At 45.0% G+C, this 22,972-nt stretch overlaps 1 protein-coding gene across 1 annotated transcript in view; it reads right to left on the bottom strand.

Annotated features, from left to right (window-relative positions):
- Window positions 1-7,131: 7,131 nt before the first annotated feature.
- Window positions 7,132-22,972, bottom strand: part of RRM2B (ribonucleotide reductase regulatory TP53 inducible subunit M2B) — a 56,538-nt gene continuing 40,697 nt past the window's right edge. The window contains exon 10 of the mRNA XM_064588023.1: window positions 7,132-7,652. Within this exon, the coding sequence (XP_064444093.1) occupies window positions 7,644-7,652 (9 nt within the window). The 3' untranslated portion in view covers window positions 7,132-7,643. The remainder of the gene's footprint in view (window positions 7,653-22,972) is intronic.

Genomic DNA, 22,972 nt, shown 5'->3' with positions numbered 1-22,972 from the left:
GTGGTGCCAATTCAGAAATGATAAACTGAAGGGATTGGGTGCCATTCCAAACGAATGACCATTGTGTAGATTATATGGCTGCAAGAGACAAAGGGATGATGTAGGAATAACCCTACTTACCCTCACTCCCCAGAACACAAGACCAACCAGAATCCTGTGAAAGCTGCTCCAAGGTGGGACAAAGTTATTATAAGTAACAGGTCAATATGAATGGCACAAGGGTGGGTTGCAATGGATCCTGTGATACTCCCCCCGGATCTCCTCTTGGGAGATGCACATATTACCCCCAGCTGCTAATATCAGCCCCTGACAACTTACAGCTGTGTCCCTCACTGAGCATTGTCCTCAGCCACAGGGCTACACCTTGCCCAGAGCTATGACCCTTTCCAGAGAGCAGCCCACAGCTATGACTGGTTGATTCAGGATTATGAAGACCGGATCCCTTTGGGATGAGCTGAAGCCTCAGTCACAACCATGTTGCTGATTAGTTTCTCACTCTGACCAATCCTGCCTTCTTTGTGTTCTTACAAGTGTATGTCCCAAGAGCACTTCCCTTGCCTTCTGTATATAACTCTCTGTCTCAGAATTCTGTTTCCAAGGGAACCCAATATAAGATCTAAAAGTTCCATTCATTCTAACAAAGTAAACACATTGGAAAAGAAAACAAGGAGTTACTTTAATTTTAGGTTAGTACTAGGTGCAATTAGACTTCTGTTTTGAAATTAGGTAATTTTGTTTTTTTTTTAAGAGAAATATTGTGCATAGTGACTGGAATTCTCACAGACACCCATGGTTTTTTTGGCATGTTAGGCATCTATGAATGTTGTTCAAGCCACTCAATCTATGGTATTTTATAATGGTGGCCTAGGCAAACTAATATAGGCAGGGCAGAAACTAGTGGAAAGCGCTATCAGGAATATCCCAGCATGGAAAAGAAGTCTTGCTTCAAGCCAGCAGGGAGAAAAGTAGGTTGAAAATTTTGTAATCCACGTGGGTTTTATTGTATTAAATTCAAAGTGTACTATTTATCACTACTAGAAAGTTATTTTGTGACTGCTTCTTCCCTAGAGGGTTTTGCAGTGGCAAATGAGAGTTGATAAAAGTACCAGTCATGATAGACTAGGTTATGCTGTGGCAATAAGTGTCTCTAAACTCCTCAGTGGCTTACAACAACAAAGATTTGTCTCTCCCTTATTCTACCTATCAAGTTAAAGTCAGCTTCTGCTCTGATCCAGTTAATTTCACTTTGGGACTCAAGGTAATAGAGAAGTCTTGTTGTGGCATTGTGGGCCACATACTGACTTACAGCTTCTGCTCAGAAGTGGCCTACATTAGATTGGCCAAAGCAAGTCACATGGCCACTTCTGAGTACAACAGGGCAGTGATGGATGATCTTCCCATAGACGGAGACACCATAGAGAGGAGCACCAAAATTACAGGTAAACAGTAATATAGTCTGCGACAGTGAGGTGGTTTATTTTTCTCCTTAAAGAGTGATCCATATAGTCAGAAATCCAATCAAAGTGGACCTATAACTATAGTGCTCTTTGCATTTCTATATTCCTGGGATTTAAAGATTAACAACATAAGACATTTAATATAAAGATGCCATGTATTTTGAATGTGTTATCGACATCCTATGAGCTTTCTCATAAAAGATCATTATTTTATTGTTTTAAACTTTATTGTTTAAACATATTGCTATTTCTATCATCAGAAAATTAGAATCTCAAAATCCATAATGTAAGAGGACAAGTTAGACAGATATATATCTAATTCATAAATACATGAAGGGAGAGAAGAAAAGAGAGGGAGGAAAAGAAGGAGGTAGGGAGAAGAGCATTAAAGGCCTCACTAGAAATTCAACACCATGTCTAACACTAGGAAGTCCTAATATGACTTGGGAGTTCTGCAAGGAACCACCATGGACAGTTCCCATGGTGGGTGTCTGCTGTGGATAAAGTGACCATACTTCTCACTGCTAAGAGGTGTAGAGTTCTGGAGTAAATAGTCAGACTTATCACCTTTCCAAGTAAGAGGACCATTTGAGTCATGGCAAGTCACCCACAGTATCTAATAATCCAAATATACTTGGGATAAAAAGAGGGTATATTCAAGTCATAAGCATTTTGGTAGGGTTATAGACATCTTTGTATCTTCAGATGTCAGAGAAACGTCTGAAAGGTGATCCTGATAAGGAAGAAGAAAATAAAAAAGATCTTTGTCTGTGATCCCCTCTTGGCTGTGTCTCTGGAATCAAGATGTGAGATTCAGCCCTTTGAGCTCATCCAAAACCAACCCAACTTTGTGGAGTTGCATCACCTGGTTCAGCGAAGTTAGTGGTCTTTGAGGTCAAGCATACCTGAATCTGAATCCTATCTCTGCCTCGCACCAGCCACGTGACCTTGAGCAACCTAACCTCTCTGAGCCTTGGATTCTTCATCAGAATAATCTGACTTATTCATATGGTTGTGATGAAGATTAAGTGAGCTACATGTAATACTCCCGGCACATGATAAGTCCTCACTCAGATGTAGCTATCATTAGCCCTCATAATCATCAGCTTCATCATCTTCTTCATCATGAAAAGCCAATCTATATAATTAGGGAGGTACAATGGCACCTCAATCATAAAACATTCCACAGGCTGGGGAGGTAATGTTTGTTCCCACAAATATGTTCATAATGTAATTACATGTTCTAGATTTCTGATTTCAAAAATACTGCAATCTATCTCATTAATTAACTGATTAATCATTTAATGCTTCGTTTTAAATGGTTTTTAAAATCTGGATATTACATCCTAATAGTTTTCCTATTAAATTTAGCATCAACCACAGCACCACAAAAATGAGTGTCTTCATAATTGAACGCTTTCCATTCTCATTGAGACATATCTGAAGTTTGTGATTTCATGAACTGAAATGATTTCTTTGTCTTCATTCAGAAAAGAAAACATCTGCTCTCTTATAATAAATATCATGGAAAATTGCTACAGAAATCAGTCATTTTGTATTTCCTTCTTGGGTAAATTTGCAAACTTCATAACTTTGTAGGGTTATTTCAAGAGAAAAGAGAAAATTAAATCTATCAAAAAATGTTGTCTTCTAAATCTAATTGCTAACAAGCTATTTTCCTTGCATATTCAGACTGTTACTGGGTGAAGCACAATTTCTGGGATGGCATTTTTGTGGAAGGCACAATAGAGAAAATTAATTATAGAGCTCCAGAGATCATTTACCCAAGCACAAAGAAGATGTACATTAATAAGTGACTAGAATTCATAGAGGTCTGAATATTTCTCTTCCTGAGATAGGAATGAATTTTTCTTAGGTGCTTTGATAGCCATGGGCTGTATGATTGGAATATAGTCCATAAATGGGCAGGCATGTTAGCCTTCAAAATGCCATTCTATGTCAGTTCTCTGTTTGGCCATTTCACCAAGAGTTTAATTTAATCTAAAATTTATTTTCTGTCCAAAAAAGTTTTTTATTTTCTTACTTGAAAAGGCAAAAATTGGAGATGCTTTCCTTACTAGCTCACCTCTCTTCCCATAATACCCAAAGAGAATGCTATTTATAAGTGGCTCAAGAAAAAGAGAGTAGAGCAAGAAAACAAAAATCCTAGGACAGAGTAAAAAAAAAAAAAAAAAAAAGCACAAATTTTAGAAACTGTGATTTACTTACTTGTAAATTTATCATTTTTTTAAAGATTTTATTTATTCATTTGAGAGAGAATGAGATAGAGAGAGCATGAGAGGGGGGAGGGTCAGAGGGAGAAGCAGACTCCCCGCCGAGCAGGGAGCCCGATGCGGGACTCGATCCTGGGACTCCAGGATCATGACCTGAGCCGAAGGCAGTCGCTTAACCAACTGAGCCACCCAGGCGCCCCAATTTATCATTTTTAAAACAAATAACTAATACTGGAAAGAATATTGAGAAATAGGTACCCTTATCCACTGTTGGTAAAGCTATAAACTGATACAAACTTTTTGAAAGGTTGGTACTGTGTCTCCAAAACCAAGAATGTAGGAATCTTAGACAATGGGCTCTAGAGTTGGGAGCCTGCCTTCCAATCCTTACCATTACATGCTGTGTGACTGGACAAGTTTCTCAGGTTTCCTGAACTTCATTCTCCTCCTCTATAAACACTAGAATAATAATATTATCAACCTCTTAGGCCTGTCATTAAAGTCAATGGAGATAATAACTGTAAAATATTTATCACAGAGCATATTCATTTTCTATTGCTGCAAAACAAATTGCCACAAAATCTGTAGTTTATAACAATATATATTTCTTATCTCGCAGTTTGTGTGGGGTGCAAGTCCGCATATGACGTGCTGGGTCCTCTGCAAGGCTGCAATCAAGGTGTCAGCTGGAGCTGGATCCTCATCTGAAGGCTTGATGGGAGAAGAGTCTGTCATTGACTCTTTTTTTTTTTTTTAAAGATTTTATTTATTTATTTGAGAGAGAGAGAATGAGAGAGAGAGCACATGAGAGGGGGAGAGTCAGAGGGAGAAGCAGACTCCCCGCCGAGCAGGGAGCCCGATGCGGGACTTGATCCAGGGACTCCAGGATCATGACCTGAGCCGAAGGCAGTCGCCTAACCGACTGAGCCACCCAGGCGCCCCCAGATTTTTTTTTTTTAATATTTTATTTATTTATTTGAGAGAGAGAGAATGAGAGAGAGCAAGCACATGAGAGGGGGGAGGGTCAGAGGGAGAAGCAGACTCCCCGCCGAGCAGGGAGCCTGATGCAGGACTCGATCCCGGGACTCCAGGACCACGACCTGAGCCGAAGGCAGTCGCCCAACCGACTGAGCCACCCAGGCGCCCTGTCATTGACTCCTGAATGAAAGCCATCCTCATCTCCTAATGGCTGCCCTCAAATCCTTGCCATATGGGCCTTCATGGCTACTTACTTCTCTAAATCTAGCAAGGGAGAAAATCCCTAGAATGAGTCTGCTAGAGAAACTGAGCCTTAAATCATGTAAGAGAATCACATCCTATCACCTTTGTCATATTCTACTGACTAGAAGTAAGTCACAGGTCCTGTTCATACTCAAGGTGAGGAAATCACCCAAAGCCGTGAATACCAGGAGTTGGGGATTAGGAACGCCATCTTAGAGTCTATTCCCCACTGTTAGCTATTGCATATAATAAGAAATTCAGCACAAAATTATTTATGACATTGAAAAATGTGAGACAACTTAAATGGCCACCATTTATGAAATTCAAGGTCAATGTGGCTGAAGCATACTGTGTGAAATGCATGAGGACAGAGGAACTACCAAATCAGAAGAAGCAGGTCAAAATTTTCCTGGCATAGCTACAGAACTCCCTCAGCAGAAGAGTGCGAGTAACCCAACATGAGGAGGATGGGATTGTTGGTAGGATTTTTAAAAAATGATATAAGATATTTCTTTGGCCATAAACATAATTTCTGGGGAGGATGGGATTATTCATAGAATGTTTAAAAATGATAAAAGATATTTCTTTAGCCATAAACATAATTTCTCTCAGTCATAGCAGAATTTGGCTCTAGAACACTGGTTGTGAACAGTCAAAGGAGAAAGTTTATAAAGGGAAACAGTAAAATATAATAAGTTAAGTCTCTGTTAGGTGACAGGAGGGCCAGTCTTTTTTTTTTTTTTTTTTGTTAAGATTTTATTTATTTGACAGAGAGATAGAGAGAGCACAAGTAGGCAGAGTGGCAGGCAGAGAGAGAGAAGCAGGCTCCCTGCTGAGCAGGGAGCCCAATGCGGGACTCGATCCCAGGACCCTGAGATCACAACCTGAGCTGAAGGCAGACGCGTAACCGACTGAGCCACCCAGGCGCCCAGGAGGGCCAGTCTTCTTAACAATGCTCTGTCCCAGGGCGCCTGGGTGGCTCAGTTGGTTAAGCGACTGCCTTCGGCTCAGGTCATGATCCTGGAGTCCCTGGATCGAGTCCCACATCGGGCTCCCTGCTCAGCAGGGAGTCTGCTTCTCCCTCTGACCCTCCTCCCTCTCATGCTCTCTCTCATTCTCTCTCTCGCAAAAAAAAAAATAAAATAAATAAAAATTAAAAAAATAAAAATTAAAAAAAAACAATGCTCTGTCCCAAAGGTATTTTTTCCTGCCAAAGATGATAGTGTGTTGAGAGTGTAGAAGTAAAGAATAAACAGAGCTTGGTCTTGTGTTTTGGTTTTATTTTAACCACTATACAAAGGGAAACAGAGAACTAGTGTTTTACATACCAGAAGTTAAAACATGGTTTTAAGAGTGTTAGAATAAGAAACTTCGCTTTTGGCACTAGCAGAATTTAAACTCTTAAAGGCTTATTTTAAGTTCAGTTATATTTGAATTGACTAATATATATAGTTTATGAACCATTATTATTCTAGTCATGTTTTGTGACTTCTCATAATTACCTAAAACACACTTCATGGTCCTTGAGGGGCACAAGCACATGGTAAATTTACAGAGTAGATGTAATAATAGGTTCTTGTAGTAAAATAATTTGACATCAAGCATTTACCATGCTACTTTACAGTAGATAGCAAAGGACTTCACCACCTAGAACAGCAAAGTTTGAGACCTTGTCTTCCTTAATTATTCATTCTATAACTAATCCATAATCAACGAATAAATATTTAGCTCCTGAAGGTCAAAAATATACTGAATCTTCTGACTCTTCTTATCAGCAAATAGAAAAGAAAGAAGTTTACAGGCAGTGTTGGAATAAAAGTTTCAAATGTTTCCTTCAGAGTTTCCCTGTTAAAACTGATTTCTTGGGGCGCCTGGGTGGCTCAGTTGGTTAAGCGACTGCCTTTAGCTCAGGTCATGATCCTGGAGTCCCGGGATCGAGTCCCGCATCGGGCTCCCTACTCAGCGGGGAGTCTGCTTCTCCCTCTGACCCTCCCCCCTCTCATGTGCTTGCTCTCTCTCATTCTCTCTCTCTCAAATAAATAAATAAAATCTTTAAAAAAAAACCAAAAAACTGATTTCTTTCTTAAAGGAAGACTCATATTTCTGATTCCTCTTCTTCTTTCTCAAAGAGAGAACTTGTATTACTCTGTTTTCAGAGAAGATCAACATACCAACAGACTGATGGGGAAAAGTAACCAGAATAAACTGTAGGAATATGACCAGATGGGTGGGAATAAGAATGCAGATTTCTAGTCAGTAGGTCAGTAGATCTGAGATTCTGCATGTCTAACAAGCTCCCAGGTGATATCTACAGTGCGGGTATGAGAACCCCACTCCGAGTAAAAAGGTATAAGTAGTGTGAGGCCAGGTTGAGCTGAGTGACACAGCATTGCCCACTGTGGTCAGAGAGGTAAGCAGGACCAGAAGGAACTAGGAAACCAGTGCAGATGTTAACCTTATAGTCAGGTAACAAGGCAGGTCTACTAGAGCAGAGCATCCCCACAAGTGCACCCCAAGATACTGACCCTTCAATCTTCTATTGGCTGGAGCTGGTCACTCTCCGACCCTGAAGCCTCCACCGGGTCTCCAAAGCTTGCCAGTTTGTCACAGTGCATAACAAAAATGTCATTTTTTCAGTGTGCCATCATGAGTAAAAGGTTGGGTAACACTGCTTTGGAGTTCTGAAGTCTGAAGATTCGGCTTTCATGAAGAGGTACCTAAGAAAAAGTCTTCAGAGACCCTGCAGAGGGCAAAACATGGAAGAAAATGTGAGCAAAAGCAAGCTCAACATGGAAAAGCCCAGAGACCAGGAAAAGGCAAGGCCAAGTGCTGCATAAGAATGCAGTGTGAAAAAATGCTCAACATCACTCATCACCAGGGAAATACAAGTCAAAACCACAGTGAGATATCTCACACCTCACACCTGTCAGAATGGCTAAAATGAACAAGTTAGGAAAGAATGGATGTTGGTGAGGATGCAGAGAAAGGGGAACCCTCTTACACTCTTGGTAGGAATACAAATTGGTGCAGCCACTCTGGAAAACAGTATGGAGGTTCCTCAAAAAGTTAAAAATAGGGGTACCTGGGTAGCTGAGTGGCTTAATGTCTGCCTTTGGCTCAGGTCATGATCTCAGGGTCCTGGGATCAAGCCCCACATCAGCCCCTCTGCTCAGTGGGGAATCTGCTTCTCCCTCTCCCTCTCCCTCTGTGCTCTCTCTCTCTTTCAAATAAATAAATAAATAAAACCTAAAAAAAAAAAAGTTAGGAGCACCTGGATGGCTCAGTTGGTTAAGCATCTGCCTTTGATTGGGTGGTGATCCACCGTCCTGGGATTGAGCCCCACAGCGGGCTCCCTGCTCAGCAGGTATCCTGCTTCTCCCTCTCCCTCTGCCTGCAGCTTCCCCTGCTCATGCTCTCTCTCTCTCTCTGTGTCAAATAAATAAATAAATCTTTAAGGAAAAAAGTTAAAAATAGAACTACCCTAGGACCCAGCAATTGCACTACTAGGTATTTATCCAAAGGATACAAACACGGTGATTCGAAGGGGGCACATGTTTATAGCAGCAATGTCCACAATAGCCAAAATATAGAAAGAGCCCAGATGTCCATAGACAGATGAATGGATAAACAAGATGTGATATATATACACAATGGAATATTACTCAGCCATCCAAAAGAATGAAATCTTGCCATTTGCAACGACATGGATGGAACTAGAGGGTATTCTGCTAAGCGAAATAAGTCCATTAGAGAAAGACAATTACCATATGATTTCACTCATATGTGTCATTTAAGAAACAAAACAGATGAAGATAGGGAAAAGGAAGGAAAAATAAAATAAGACGAAAATAGAGAGGGAGACAAACCATAAGAGACTCTTAACTACAGGAAACAAACTGAGGGCTCTGGCTGGGAAGGGGTGTGGGGATGGGGTAACTGGGTGCTGGGCATTAAGGAGGGCACTTGATGTAACAGGCACTGGGTGGGTGTTGTATGCAACTGACGACTAAATTTTACCTCTGAAACTAATAATACAGTACATGTTAATTAAACTGAATTTAAATTAAAAAAAAAGAGAATGCAGTGTAGCCTGGTGATAGACACCCATGATGCCTTGACAGGTACTGAGAATATTCAGGAGTCTGAGAAGTAAAGATCAATATGAAATTCTAGCAATGAACACAGGCTGGAACCAGAAGTACGGGGTTCAGAAAAAGTGGGCTAGAATCAGATTTGGGATTAGCTACCCATGGCTAGAAGAGTTGGCCAAAATCTTGAGAAGGAATTGGTATTTAAGTAAAAACACCTGCAACGTATATTGTATTTACTATTGGCACACATGTGAATGCTCTTTTTTTAAAGCAGACTATGTAACATCCATCCATAGTTATGTTTTTTTTCTCAGCTCATTCCTTTTGTTGTTTCCAAAGACTGGAGAATTAAAAAAATGTCTTCAGATATGTCCTCAGGAGTGAACCCTGTGCAGACCCAGCTGAGAACTTGATCTTTTTTTTAGAGAGAGACAGAGAGCAGGTGAGCCGGGGAGGAGCAGAGGGAGAGGGAGAGAGAGAATCTTAAGCAGACTCTGCACCCTGCGCAAAGCCCAACACAGGGCTCAATCTCACGACCCTGAGATCATGACCTGAACCAAAATCAAGAGTCAGAGGCTTAACCAGATGAGCCACCCAGGCGCCCCTGAGCACCTTGATCCTGATGTCTTATGTAAGGACTCCCCTTAACTAGGTAGCCATGGACCCAGTGATTTGTGTCTGGTGGCCAGCAGCAAAGGAACAATGCAGTCAAGTTCTCCTTTCAGACTTACCCCCAAAGTCCTATACAAACAAGTATCTGCCCAGCAGTTCCCACACTGAAGATGGCATTGTCATAGTTTCATTCCCTAGAGAACCTCAACTTCACTTTCCCAGCAACCTCAATCAGGCTCTTACCAGGGGTTCAAGTTTATCTTCCTTCCTTGCCCTCTCTGGAATCCTCCTTGATTGCTTATAACTCTTCAACTTAAAAAAGTCCCAGTACATAAAATTAAATTTGTTTGCTATTTTTTCCAATACAGACAATTGTTCAGACCTGTAAAGCAAATCCAGTCAGTTCAATCCACTTAGCATTTCAGGATCTTTTTGTTCTTCCTCCTCCATGTGTTAAATCGAGTTGTAAACAAAATGTAACTTTATTTTTGTCCTCCAAGGACCTTTTAAAATTCATTCAGTGAGCATATTTTTACCCTACCCTGGATGAAAACTTGGTAAGTACCATGGCCTTTTCTGTTCCTTCTTGGGTTATAGACTTTCCTAGGGTCCATAAATTGCAAATACAAATCAATCGAGTAATTTGAATATCCAGTCCAAGATATTAATCAAAACGTCTAACTTGATTTACCATTAAATATACCAAATACACCCCCCTCCTTCAGTTCAAACCTATTTTCTTGCAGTGGAAAAAAGCAGTGTGTTTGGTTTTGTCTCAGGACCATCACAATTGGGCAAGTTGGGCACTGAACAATTCTGGGGGAAGGAATGAGTGTCACTGCTGTGATTTTCACAAAGAAGCTGTTTGGTGGGGGCACTTCCGTCTTCCTCTCTACCTCTCCCCTTGCTCCAGCTTGCCTATGTCAGAACAGGGGGAAGGAAGTATGGTTAAGGGACAGAAAACTTCTTCTCAAAACTGGTACCTCCTTCAGCTAGATTTGTACTTCCTAGTCTGGCGGATATTTAAAGCTGGCTCTTTCTTTTTGTGAGCTCTTCTGAAGATTTGGGGAAGAGTCCCCCAAGGGCCACTCCAACTGCAATCTCATGATGTGGACGATGACAGCTTTCTTCTCTCGGCAGCTTTCAATCACTTTTAGCTTCCGCTCTCCTGGAGGTCCGCCCCACACATACTTTCACTGTCGGGAGCGCCCTTCCTTTGCTCTTGGTTGGGACTCAGACAGATCCAGGGCAGCTCTTTCTCTCTGGTCCACGGGAATTCCTGCAAGTCTGGCCCAGCACAGCTATCTCAGTTTTGCTGCCACAGGACCAGAGTTCTCTCAGCTGTGAGCACAGGTCCCCCACCCCGCCTGCCATGTTTCTCAACTGCGGGAACATACATCAAGCTCTCCAAGGGATCCTGCAGAAGCTCCCTCACTAGAACTGGACTTCCCTGGAGGATGGTGGGACTCACAACAGGACAACACTTCTTTCCAAAGAAATCTACCCATATCCTCTCTTTGTTCCACTCCAACCCCTATTCATAGCCTCAGTCTGGCCGAAGGGCCCAAGCACTATGGAATAGTTCTGCACAATTTCATGTGTACATTCTGCATCTAGGGGATTGGTCTCGCATGCATTTTCATAGCTGATGGCCATTGTTTTGTGGTCTTTTGAAATCAAGCCCCAGTTACAGCCCTTTCAGTCATCTTCCCCTTCTACTAGTAACAAAAGCATTAAAACTACACTGTCAGGGAAAATCATGATTCTCCTTTTAGACTTAATAGGAAAGATAATAGCAGAGTTCACTGGGTAATAAACGCTGTCCAGATCTCTGCAGGCACTGTGGGCAGCCAAGCTGAAGGTCAGCTTGGGACTCCCTCAGACAGCAGCTCCAAAGAGACAAGCCACCTTCTGGTCCTGTCCGTGATGATGTGGTTCTTTCCATCAACTTGGTAATTGCCTCAGGGCTAATGAACCGAGCGTTAACACATCAAGTTAAAAAAACGCCCTGTAAGTGACAGACACAAACCCCAAGGCATTTGGCTTGAGATGAAAGTGAATTTCTTATAATTACATTTTTTTAATAATTTTATTTCACATTTTGAGAAGTCCCACTCAGACTCTCCTGCTAACCAAAGAACTATCTCCAAGAAGTGTCTCTTCTCGGGGGGGGGGTCCAAATTTCAGCATACCGAGGCCTCCAAAGATGCCCTTCATGCTCCAAACCCTATGGCCAACTCTCTGGGATGAAACTGAGCTTGCAAAGCAAAATTACCAACTGTTAATTGTAAGGAGGATGTATAGGAAGGAAGGAGATCTGTCTGGCCACTGGAGTCTATACTACCGGACAAGGGACTGGAAAACTTAAAGTCAAAGTCTTCATCTGCCTGCCCTGAAGGGCTCTAATAAACTTGGTGTCCCAGCATGTATGTAACCACGCCCTAGTTCAGTCCAGACTGGAATCTGAAGTCTGGCTCCTAGAAGAACTTCATGGGCCCTTCGGGGTATTTATTTGCACCAGCTGGTGGACCTAAAGGGCATGTGTGTGCATACGTGTGTGCGTATGTGTGTGCGTGCACACTTGAGCAGGCCTACCCAAACCCTGGAGGAACTGTTTTCACAAGGGAATTTGTGAGGCACTAGGCACACCCACTACTCGTCTCATGGACACCACTGAAAGGGTCTTGGTAATGGAGGACGTGGCAGGGGGAGTCAGGGGCAGAGAGGAGGTGTGGCAGATGCCTGGGGTGGGGGGGCTGTGCCTGACAGACTGGAAAGAGAGTCACATGAGGCAAGTTTGCCAGCCTCTCAAACTGCCGAGGTCTGGCGAATTTCATGGAAACAGGTGAGGGCAAGGACTGGGAATGTGGGAGACTGATATTATTATTTGTGCCCGCAACTGATTCAGCCTTGGTTGGTCTCCCGACACTGAACCAAGAGGGAGCCGTTTACAAAATGGGGGCATTTGCAATAAGGGTCAAGCCTGGATATAACATGACTCACGTGGCATGGATTTAGGCTTCTTCTGGAGCAAATCGTGGCCTGGAAACAAGTCCACCTTGGAGTGCCCAAGACATACCTCCAGATTCTCTTTAAGCATACAGAAAATCACACTGAGAGATCTGGGGCTCAAGAATCTGCCAGCAAGGGCCCTCAGGTGCTTCTGAAGACAGTGAACCGAGGCACAAGCTTTGACAAACACTGCCATATAGTAACAGGCCACAGGGTTGCGCATAGAGCCAAAGGTTGGGGGCATTTTCACTGCCATGATGAGACTGAAGGTTGGAAACAAATCAGCACACCATGACAGCCAGGGTTCACTATCCACGTGCCTCTTCTTACGCAAGTTGCCATCGGCAGCAGGAATAACCTTTGAAGATGGCCGTGCTGCCTCGAGGCTCAAAGGTGACAAAAGGGCCATCTGGCTGCCAAGTGAAGAGTTGGCCTTTCAAAACAGGAACTTTTCATCTAAGGGCATCTGCCACCGCCCCCCCCCCCCCCCCCCGTAATTGCCTGTTGATTAGAATGATGATCAGTAGTGAAAGGGTCCTTGAAAATGAATTAGGCAGATAAGTGAGGTTGCCATTGTTTTGCTCCAGGGGTTGGGGTAAAGAACATGTGTTGAGCTGCCCAATAACAAGGAAGATACAAGGAACCATCCCCAGCGATGGAGACTGCGGTGCAATTGTTTCCAAGAGCTTGTGAGAGACAACCAAATGTTCAAGAAGCCGAGCCTCCAAGATTTCAGAGCCCCAGGACCAAATTTGGGGTGGCATGGGAGGGGGCTATCTAGAAAACAGTGTTACCACATTGAGAGGGTTGGGATCTGCTTTGACTTGGGAAAGAAGAGCCAGAGTGCATGAAGAGGCGGGAGGAGGAAGAGGGAGGCAGGCGATGAGAGAGCCAGGCAGAGCCTAGGGAGCACTCGGGGCTGGGCAGGAGCCAGGGCAACAGTCCAGCAGGCAGCCCTTGAAATCCCATGCTTAGCCAGCACTGGCATATTCTATGTGCAACACGTCTGAGTGTATTGCTGTTAACTTTCCTGCTGTTATTTGGCTAATATCCCAACATCCTCTGACAGGGATAAATTACCAGTTTCACTCCATTCTATAGTCCAGTGGTCCTCAAACATTTATTTGTGTCAGAATCACCCAGGGGGTGATGAAAACTCTAATCCATGGGCCCCAACCCAGGGCTTCCGACTCAGTAAACCTGGGGGCAGGGCTCAAGAATCCGCATTCTCACAAGCTCCCAGGTGCTACTGCAGCTTGTGTGGGTACCACTTTAAGAACCACTGATAGAGCCCGTCCTTCCCTCACACAGGTGAAAAGGGGAGGATGGGAGGAGGCTGGGCTGAGAAGAAGGAAGAGGCCTGATAAGAGGCAATGTGTGCCCATGTGGGTGGGAAGTTCGGTCTGTGGATACTGGGATTTCAGTGTCCATGGAAAAAAGTTAAGGATATTTTTTTTAAGTTTGTATCAGCTGATTGATGCAATAAATTTCAAATGCAGAATTTACCGCAGTGATTTGAAAGTAAATATCTCAAGGTTATCAGTCGTTTACACTTTACTCTGAACAAGTTTTAAAATTCGTATCTTTATGTAAAATTATCATCTGTAAAAGAGACAGCTTTACCTCTTCCTTTCCAATTTGGATGCCTTTTATTTCTTCTTCTTGCCTAATTATTCTGGCTAGAATTTCCAGTACTACGCTGAATAGCAATGGTGACAGTGGGCATTCTTGTCTCATCCTCGAGCTTGGGGGAAAGCTTTCTGTTGAATGTGAGGTTAGCTGTGGGAAAATTCATAGCTGAGAAAGTCTGGAGGGTGAGGAGGGGTAAAAGGGCATGAAGAGTGAAGACAGCCTGTCAATTTTTCATTTTATCTAATTTGCCCATGGCTGGCCTGAGGCTGAAAGTTTTATTTATTTATTTGACAGAGAGAGACACAGCGAGAGAGGGAACACAAGCAGGGGGAGTGGGAGAGGGAGAAGCAGGCTCCCCGCAGAGCAGGGAGCCCGATGTCCACTCGATCGCAGGACCCTGGGATCATGACCTGAGCTGAAGGCAGTCGCTTAACCAACTGAGCCACCCAGGCGCCCCCTGAGGCTGAAAGTTTTAAAAGCCAAGTTACCAAGCCAGATTGAAAGTTGAAAGACCCAAGGCGAGGTCTAATTGCAGTGACTGCTCTACCTTGCAATAGCTATGGAACCTCAAGCGAAGTTCTTGACTTTTCTGGACTTTGGTCCTCTTCTCTACAGAATAAGCGTACACTAGATGATCAGGTAGCATTCCAAGAATAACACAGCTTTTAGGAGGGCCTGGCCTAACCATATGAGAATCAGCGATCACTTTAAACCTTTTAACAGTTAAAACCCACCAGGACCAGCTCAGCCACACCTGGAACCTGACCCCCTCCCCTCTCTCCCAGCGCTCTCCCCTTTCCACCCTCAGCTCAGATCTGTGTTCCTCTTAACTCACTGCAGTGAAGTGCATGCTCTACACTGCAACTCCTCTAAACCCTGGATCAATATGCTTTCCCATTTTGCAGATAGAAAAACAGGTTCAGAAGGGTGTAAGCCACTCACCCAAGGTCACATGACAAATAAATGGTAGAGCTGAGACTTTTCCCATTCCATTTTCCTGTCTGACTCAAGTATTTGGTCTTTCCACTTTACAGCTCTCTGGGACTCCCCAGCCCAGCCCTGTTCTCACTGCACCGTGCACCGGGAGCCGTGGTCTCTGCCAACTGCACGTGCAGTCCCTCCACTGGAGCTTTTACCCCTCCTCCCAACCCTGAACCAGGCAGGGGGCCTTCCTTACTGCCTGCCCCTTCTACCCCAGCTGCTTGACATGAGCACACACTTCCGCACTGGGCTGTTTGCCAAAGTGTGGGCTATGGGGTGGAAATGAGCCCTGTCATTTATTCCTGCTGCAAGAAATGTGAATATTAGCTAAATCACAACAGGAAACCAGCCACTCAGGAGTAATGCAATCAAACACTTTGCTCAGTCCTAACCGACCTGCAGAAGGGAAACCGATCCCAGGCGTCTCTAAGTCTGAAGGAATTGCTGAGCCCTTTGTATTCCAGGCACAAGCACCTCATGTACTATTTTCAGGACAAAGGTTGTGGTTTGAACATTAAGCCTTTCTAACTCGGTCTCGGTTAAAAGGCACTAACACAGAGATCCCACTCACTGCAACCCGTCCTCAGGAAGAGGGTACAGTCCTGAGATGAGGAGCAGACAGGGCAGGCCTCCGACACCTTCTCTGACCTGGCTGCCACGGAGGTGGAGGGGTGCAGCCGCAGGGAGAGGCCACAGGGGAGTCAGCTGACTGCTCACGGCTCTACCTTGGGTCCTCGGCCAAAATGTGGAAAAGCCAGGCTGAAACAGGGCTGGGTGGGCAAGAACGTTGGTGAAGGATGCCAGAATTGCTGAGAAATGGACCCGGCTGTCTTACATTCTTAAACGTTTTGTATAGGATGTAATCAGAGCAGGAGTATTTAAGCCACCCAAGGGGGAGGAATGCAGGAGGAGAGGAAAGGGATAATGCTCTCATTTTGAATTGTTTTAAAAAGGGGAGGTTGTTTCAAATAAGATGTATTTGTTATAAGTAATAGAAGCCATGAGTAAGAATGGCTTAGGGAATCTTGGTACTTATTATCTCACGGAACAGAAAATGGGAGGTAGGAGTTACCACGGCTGGTCCATGTGACCGTATCTTCAACACCCAGGCATCTTTTGCCTTTTACCTTTTCTATCATCAATATCTTAGCTTTTTGGTTCTTCCTCATGCATGTTGCCTCATGATCACAAGGTGGCTGCCACTCTAGCAAGGATTACATCCTCACAAAACTGTTTGAAGGCAGGGCACAAAAGGAGTATTCCTGGCCTGTCCCCTCCTGGCCCCAGGGCCGATTCTCTCCCAGGAGACCCCGTGCTAAGAAACTTCAGTTGAACCACCCTATGAGTGAGTCACCACCCAGCCATGCCTAAGTCCCAGTGGTGGGGCTTAAGGCTCATACTGAGTTCCCTAGTGCAAATGATAATCAGTCGGAATCCCACCTGATGCAAGGAGGGGCTTTTAAGGCAGAGGAACATCAACTCTCTACCCTCAAGCTCTCAATTTAGTTGAGGGAACAACAGGACCAGATCTACCGGGACTGAGGGTTCTCCTTAGAGCAGTGAGACATTGTGGCACTAAATCTGCTTAACTTTGCTACTTACAGAACAAATAGGAATTATTCATTCTTAGGGCTTGTGATGTGTTCGTTAGCCTTAAAAGGCTAATGAGAACAACAACGAAGGATGCTAAACCTGTACAGATAGTTAAGGTGAACTGAATTTCACTTACTGCTAATGTTGCAGGAAGAGTAAAACTATCTTATTTGTTAAGGAGACACAAAAATCTATTTCTTAGCCAACTAACATGCCAGATACTAAGACCATTTATAAATTTATGCTAAAAATTGGAATGACCAATCTGTAAGAGAGAACTAAAACCTACACAATGATGAAATTGTTAAAGGTGGCATAGCAAGAAGCCAATAGCTCAGCCTTCGAGGAGCTATTGACTTTAAGATCACTCTAAGCTAATGGAAATGTTCCAGGCATACCATTGGCATTTTAATGCTAAACGGAAGCTTTAAGATAAGAGCTTCAATTATGGAGTGCTTGCTATGTGCTTGGTGCTATTTTAAGTGTTCTTCATATTTATACAACAGCAGAAGAAGTCCACACTGCTGTTCTTCCCAGTTGCACATTTAACTTGCCAAAGTCATCCAGCCAGTAAATGGCAGAGTCAGGATTTGAACCCGAGTAGTTTGGCCCTAAAGTCTGCGCTCTTCCACATCTCAGCATAGCAAAGTCCCACATTCTTTTTTTTTTTTTTTAAAGATTTTATTTATTTATTTGAGACAGAGAGAATGAGAGAGAGCAAGCACATGAGAGGGGGGAGGGTCAGAGGGAGAAGCAGGCTCCCCGCCGAGCAGGGAGCCCGATTCGAGACTCGATCCAGGGACTCCAGGATCATGACCTGAGCCGAAGGCAGTCGCTTAACCAACTGAGCCACCCAGGCGCCCAAAGTCCCACATTCTGAAGTGCTTCCCGTGAGGTGAAAGTGAGCTGACTGAGTCAAGATAGATTTAGTATTCATAGGATGGAGTATCATTTAAGGACCTCCTAGCTCTCAAGAAACCTGCTCCCCACATCTAAATTGTGAAAATATCCTGCCCTGAACATAGATATCTCTATTTCCCTCGTCAGACTGAGGTGGACAGGAGCTTCAGGGATCCAGGGCCAAAGGAATGGCATGATCCATTCTGGTACAACAGACAAGACCCAGGACCTTCCCCTCCACCCTTACATCTTCCCAGACTGGGCCAGAGGGTAAGTGTTATCTTTCTGCCATTTCTGACCCTCCCCTCTCTGCCACCCCTCCCCCAAACTGATGGATAAGCGAATAACGAAATCACAGGTGACTCTGTGACTAGTCCAGGGCTCCTGACGCTTCATAAAAAGGCGTAGCTTTGTCATTTGTTTCGTAAGTGCTCAGCATCTGTCTATGGAAAGAAGCTTTCCCTCTTTCAGTTGGTACCAAAATGCAGGGCTTCCCTATGGGAGTGTCACCTCGACTTTCATTTCTGGACAGCCAGCCTGGGGTGAAATTCCCCAAGGGAGTTTGTGCTGAGCAGGAATTTCTTCTATGTGTCCAGAGGCCTCCCTCCAGTCCAGCAGCCCAAGCTCATCAGGAAACAGAATCATCCTTCTTTAAAATCTACCTCCTTAACTCCCACAGTGAAGGAGCAGCCTCTGAGAGGAGAAACCAGTGGCTCAAGGGCTCCATCATGAGGAAGTCAGGAAATGAGACCTCTGGCAAAACATTTCCATGATCTTTCAGAGCAGGTACCACCACCTGCAGGAAGTCAAGGGTGAAGATGGGGAACAGGAGGCCAGTAGAGCGGCCAGGTCACAGTTGTCTAGCAAGAAAGGGGACTTGGCACCATGTGCGCCCCCCACCCCCACCTCCCACCCAGTCACTTCTGCTTCGCCGACCTCAGGGAAGACTGCGGCCCATAGCAGCCTCCTTTGGCTTTCTCCTGATCCAAGCAGGGCTAGATCCATGGGGGCTGGATCCATGGGGGCAGGGCTGGATCCATGGGGGCAGGGCCAGATCCATGGGGGCTGGATCCATGGGGGCAGGGCCAGATCCATGGGGGCTGGATCCATGGGGGCAGGGCTGGATCCATGGGGGCAAGGCCAGATCCATGGGGGCAAGGCCAGATCCATGGGGGCAGGGCTGGATCCATGGGGGCTGGCAACTCTGAGCTTTACATGGGTAGCCGCTAGCAAGATCCTGAAGCTTTGCTGAATTCCCGTCAGCCCTGCCCACCGAATCCCACACTATTGCAACAGGGCTGTCTGCCAGCTGCCAGTGGGATGCGGCCATGTCTGACCTTGGCCTCCACTGGCTTCTCTCCCCTGGAGCCTGAGCAGCACCTGCAGCAGCTGACTCTCACCTCAGGCCACACAGCCCTTTGAGGTGGCTTGGGACCCACCACGCCTGGGACCTGGGACTCTGTGCGCATCAGAGCTGCAGTGATGTTTTGATCTGGAGATTCTAGGGAAAGCATGACCTCTGGTATCGGGCAGACCTGGCACAGAATTCTGGCTTTATCTGTACCACTTTAAGCAAGGAGTCGATAAGGAGTGAGCCCTGTCTGAAAGTCACCTTGACAATAGAGGCGATAACGTTTTCTTTGCTTATTATGTGTCTACCCCACTATGCTCCATGAGGCAGACTCATGTCTGTTTTTCCATGGATTGATCACCAGCACCTAGCACAGTGTCTGGCACTTAGGATACACTCAGTAAATATCTGTGGAGGGAAGGAGGAAAAAATACCTTCCCAATAGGATTCAGAGCATTAAATGACATAATCTGTGGGAAGCATAGGGGGCACGTGTGCTCTGTAAATGATGGTTTCTAGCTACCAGCTTATGCTGATTACATGATTCAGGTTTCACGATTCAACTAGTTGTGACTGTTATTCATTCATTCATTCATGGAGGAAATACTGAGAAACTGCTGCATACCACACGGACGATAGAAATGTAAAGAGTGCTGTTCTTTGGGCGCCTGGGTGGCTCAGATGGTTAAGCTTCTGCCTTCAGCTCAGGTCATGATCCTGGAGTCCCGGGACGAGTCCCGCATCAGGCTCCCTGCTCGCCGGGGAGTCTGCTTCTCCTCCCTCTGACCCTCCTCCCTCTCCTGCTCTCTGTCTCTCATTCTCTCTCTCTCAAATAAATACATAAAATCTTAAAAAAAAAAAAAAAGAGTGCTGTTCTCACCTGAAGGGGGCTCAACTAAATGTTAATACATCGTGTGCCAGATATAGAGAGCCATGAGCACACAGAGAAAGACTTTCCCAGAGGATGAGCAGGGACTAGCCAGTAAAAAAAGGCAGGCGCAGAGAAAAAATCTGGGAAGGGAAAAATCGTCTGCATCAACCTCTGTGGCCCATCGATGAAGCTGAGTCCCTGAAGATAAGGACAACTATAGCACACACAGGAGATGTGTCTGGAATACATTTTCTCAGAAACGTAAAGGTTGATTTTATCTGGATGTTGCCGTCAGTGGGTTCGACTCACTTTGAGAGAGCCGCATGAAGGACGGTGCGAGTCCTCTGAGATTTGGGGGCTCTAAACCTAGAGTCCCAAACCAACAGATGGTTGGGAATGAGAGGCAGGTGCTGCCCTAGCGTCTGAAATGTAAACAAATTGAAGCAAGTATATCTTTATGTGCTACCACGTTACAATCTGAGTTCTGAGAAGGACTGCTTGGGAAGCTCTCACCTGGACAGCTCTTAACATTGTAGGCAGTAGAGACGCGGTGTAAGGTTTCCAACACTGTCCAACACAACCACTGCCAGGTTATGTCCTTCTGAGTTCTAGCCGTACTATTGCTTTATCTATTAAAGTTACATTACTTTTTACTTCAAGCAATATTTTTGAAGATATATTTCCCAAATATGATTAGAAAATAAATATCAATGGCCCTTGCAGCTCTGATGTCTTCAAACAATATGGCCACAGCAGGTCAGCCTTCTCTGCCCCCCTCCATGACGTGATGCTTAAACACAATTCCCAGTAAGCTCTGGGGGAGGACACATGAAGCTCTAAGTTGACACCTGCCGATGGAGTGGGTTAGGGAGAGAATCGAGGTCAAGGGGATCACATCCTGTGAAAAATCTTCTTGAATACCACCAGCAGTAAGAGTAGAAATTTGGGTGCACTCAGTGAAAAGATGATGGGATTTTTTTTTTTTTAAGATTTTATTTATTTGACAGAGAGAGATAGTGAGAGATGGAACACAAGCAGGGGGAGTGGGAGAGGGAGAAGCAGGCCTCCTGCGGAGCAGGGAGCCCGACGTGGGGCTCGACCCCAGGACCCGGAATCATGACCCGAGCCGAAGGCAGACGCCCAACGACTGAGCCACCCAGGCGCCCCAAGATGATGAGATTTAAAGCCATAACACCTGCCTCTTTTATTAGTTGCCTGGCCTTGGGCAAGTAACTTAGCTTTTCTGAGCCTCTGGTCCTTTATCAGTAATATTATTGGGACATAGCAATTCCTCATAAAATGAGTGGATCAATGAAGTGGTTAGAATAACAATGTTGCAAGATCACCTTATAAGCACTGAAGTATGTACAAATACTTATTATTTTACTGGGCATCAAATTTTCCTTGCAGAATTTGGACACTATCATTAACAATGAGAGACTATCAAGAACTTGACCTTGACCCTTGACCCTTCCTCAGGCAAACTGGAAGGTGCTCTTGTTTCCTATGGTGTGGCCCCACGCTAACCTGGAGAAATGAAATGAACAGAGCAGACGTGGTTGTGAGAGCCTACACAGAGTGCAGAAAGCCCAGATGCACGAGGCACCGAGAAAGGTCACATAAAACAAGGACAGCTCTTTTCCTTATTGCTGGATGACCATGCAGACCAGGGACACCCCATTCATGTGTAACAACGCTGCTCTTCTAAGACTCACATCTCAGCCGTACGCCCCTCTCCTACTCTTCACCCCGCCCTCTAAACAGCACTTGAGTTTCACTGAAGACTTCGCCTGGCTCTCAGGGTCCACCCCAGGAGCAAACTCGGGGCTCCCCGCTCTTTGATACACACCTGAACGCCCTGGTTCTTTCCAATCACTTTTTGTATCCAGGAGCCGACTTTTGTTTTAGCGAGGGTCCTTTTGGATGCAAATCAGGACATTTTAACTATTTTAGGCCAAAAGTAGGCATTTATGACCTTGATAATGAAAAGCTGCCCAGAATAGGAATATGGTCAGACCCTGGGGGGAGTGGAACTCGGATATTTGCTCGAGCTTTGTCATTAGAATAAAAGTGATGCTCTTCCTTTAGTTTCCTTTAGAAACAACGTAGGCAAGGGCCTGGGCCCCTGCCTGGGTCCCATGCCCTCCCACGGGCCCAGACGGATGGCGTGTGTACTGGTGTTGGCAGCCCTGCAAGAGCCACGGGGCGGGAGGCAGAGCAGCAACTTCCACAGAAAAGTGGCTCCAATTCCCAGAAGAAGGGCCGGCAAAGCAGATCCTGTCCTGAGTCACTCTGAGTGCAAAGACTTCACAGGACAGAAGTCATGCATAGACGTTTGTGTATTGCATTCCACCGCCAGCTTCTTAGGTTCTAGACTTAGGACTCCTCTAGTGGTCACATTTTTCTGCTGAGAATCTCTTGTGGGGCCACAGTTCGAAAGGAAGAACAGATGATAAATGCACCTCCTTGGGGAGTGAGGGTAGTTGCAGAAGATGGAGACAGTGTGGAAAAGAAATGGTGGAGAATGGAGAACAAGTTTACCGGGAAATTGTACTAGGGTTATCAGTGCAGAGGGGGGTGCTATAAACTGAATGCTTGGGTCCCGCCCAGATTCATGTTAAAACCTATCCCCAGTGTGATCATGTTTGGAGGTGGGGCCTGCGGGATGGGATTGGATCACGAGGGATTAGTGCCCTTATCAGATTTTATTTATTTATTTATTTATTTATTTATTTATTTATTTATTTATTTATTTGAGAGCGAGTGAGGACGAGTAGGGGAGAGGGGCAGAGGGAGAAGCAGACTCCCTGCTGAGCAGGGAGCCTGATGACACGGGGCTCGATCCCAGGACCCTGGGATCATGACCTGAGCCCAAGTCACCCTTAACTGAGTCACCCAGGAGCCCCAGGATTAGTGCCCTCACAAAAGAGACCTCAGGGAGTTCCCCAACCTCCCTACATGTGAGGACATAGTGGGTAGACAGCAGTCTATGAACCAGGAAGCAAGGCTCACAGGAC

The sequence above is a fragment of the Mirounga angustirostris genome, unplaced genomic scaffold (genome assembly GCF_029215605.1).
Source record: "Mirounga angustirostris isolate CCGP_5_RB_7025 unplaced genomic scaffold, mMirAng1.0.hap1 SCAF_4, whole genome shotgun sequence".
NCBI classification, from domain to species: Eukaryota; Metazoa; Chordata; class Mammalia; order Carnivora; family Phocidae; genus Mirounga; species Mirounga angustirostris.
The sequence above is the reverse complement of the archived record's forward strand: the minus strand, read 5'-3'. Positions and strand labels throughout refer to the sequence as shown.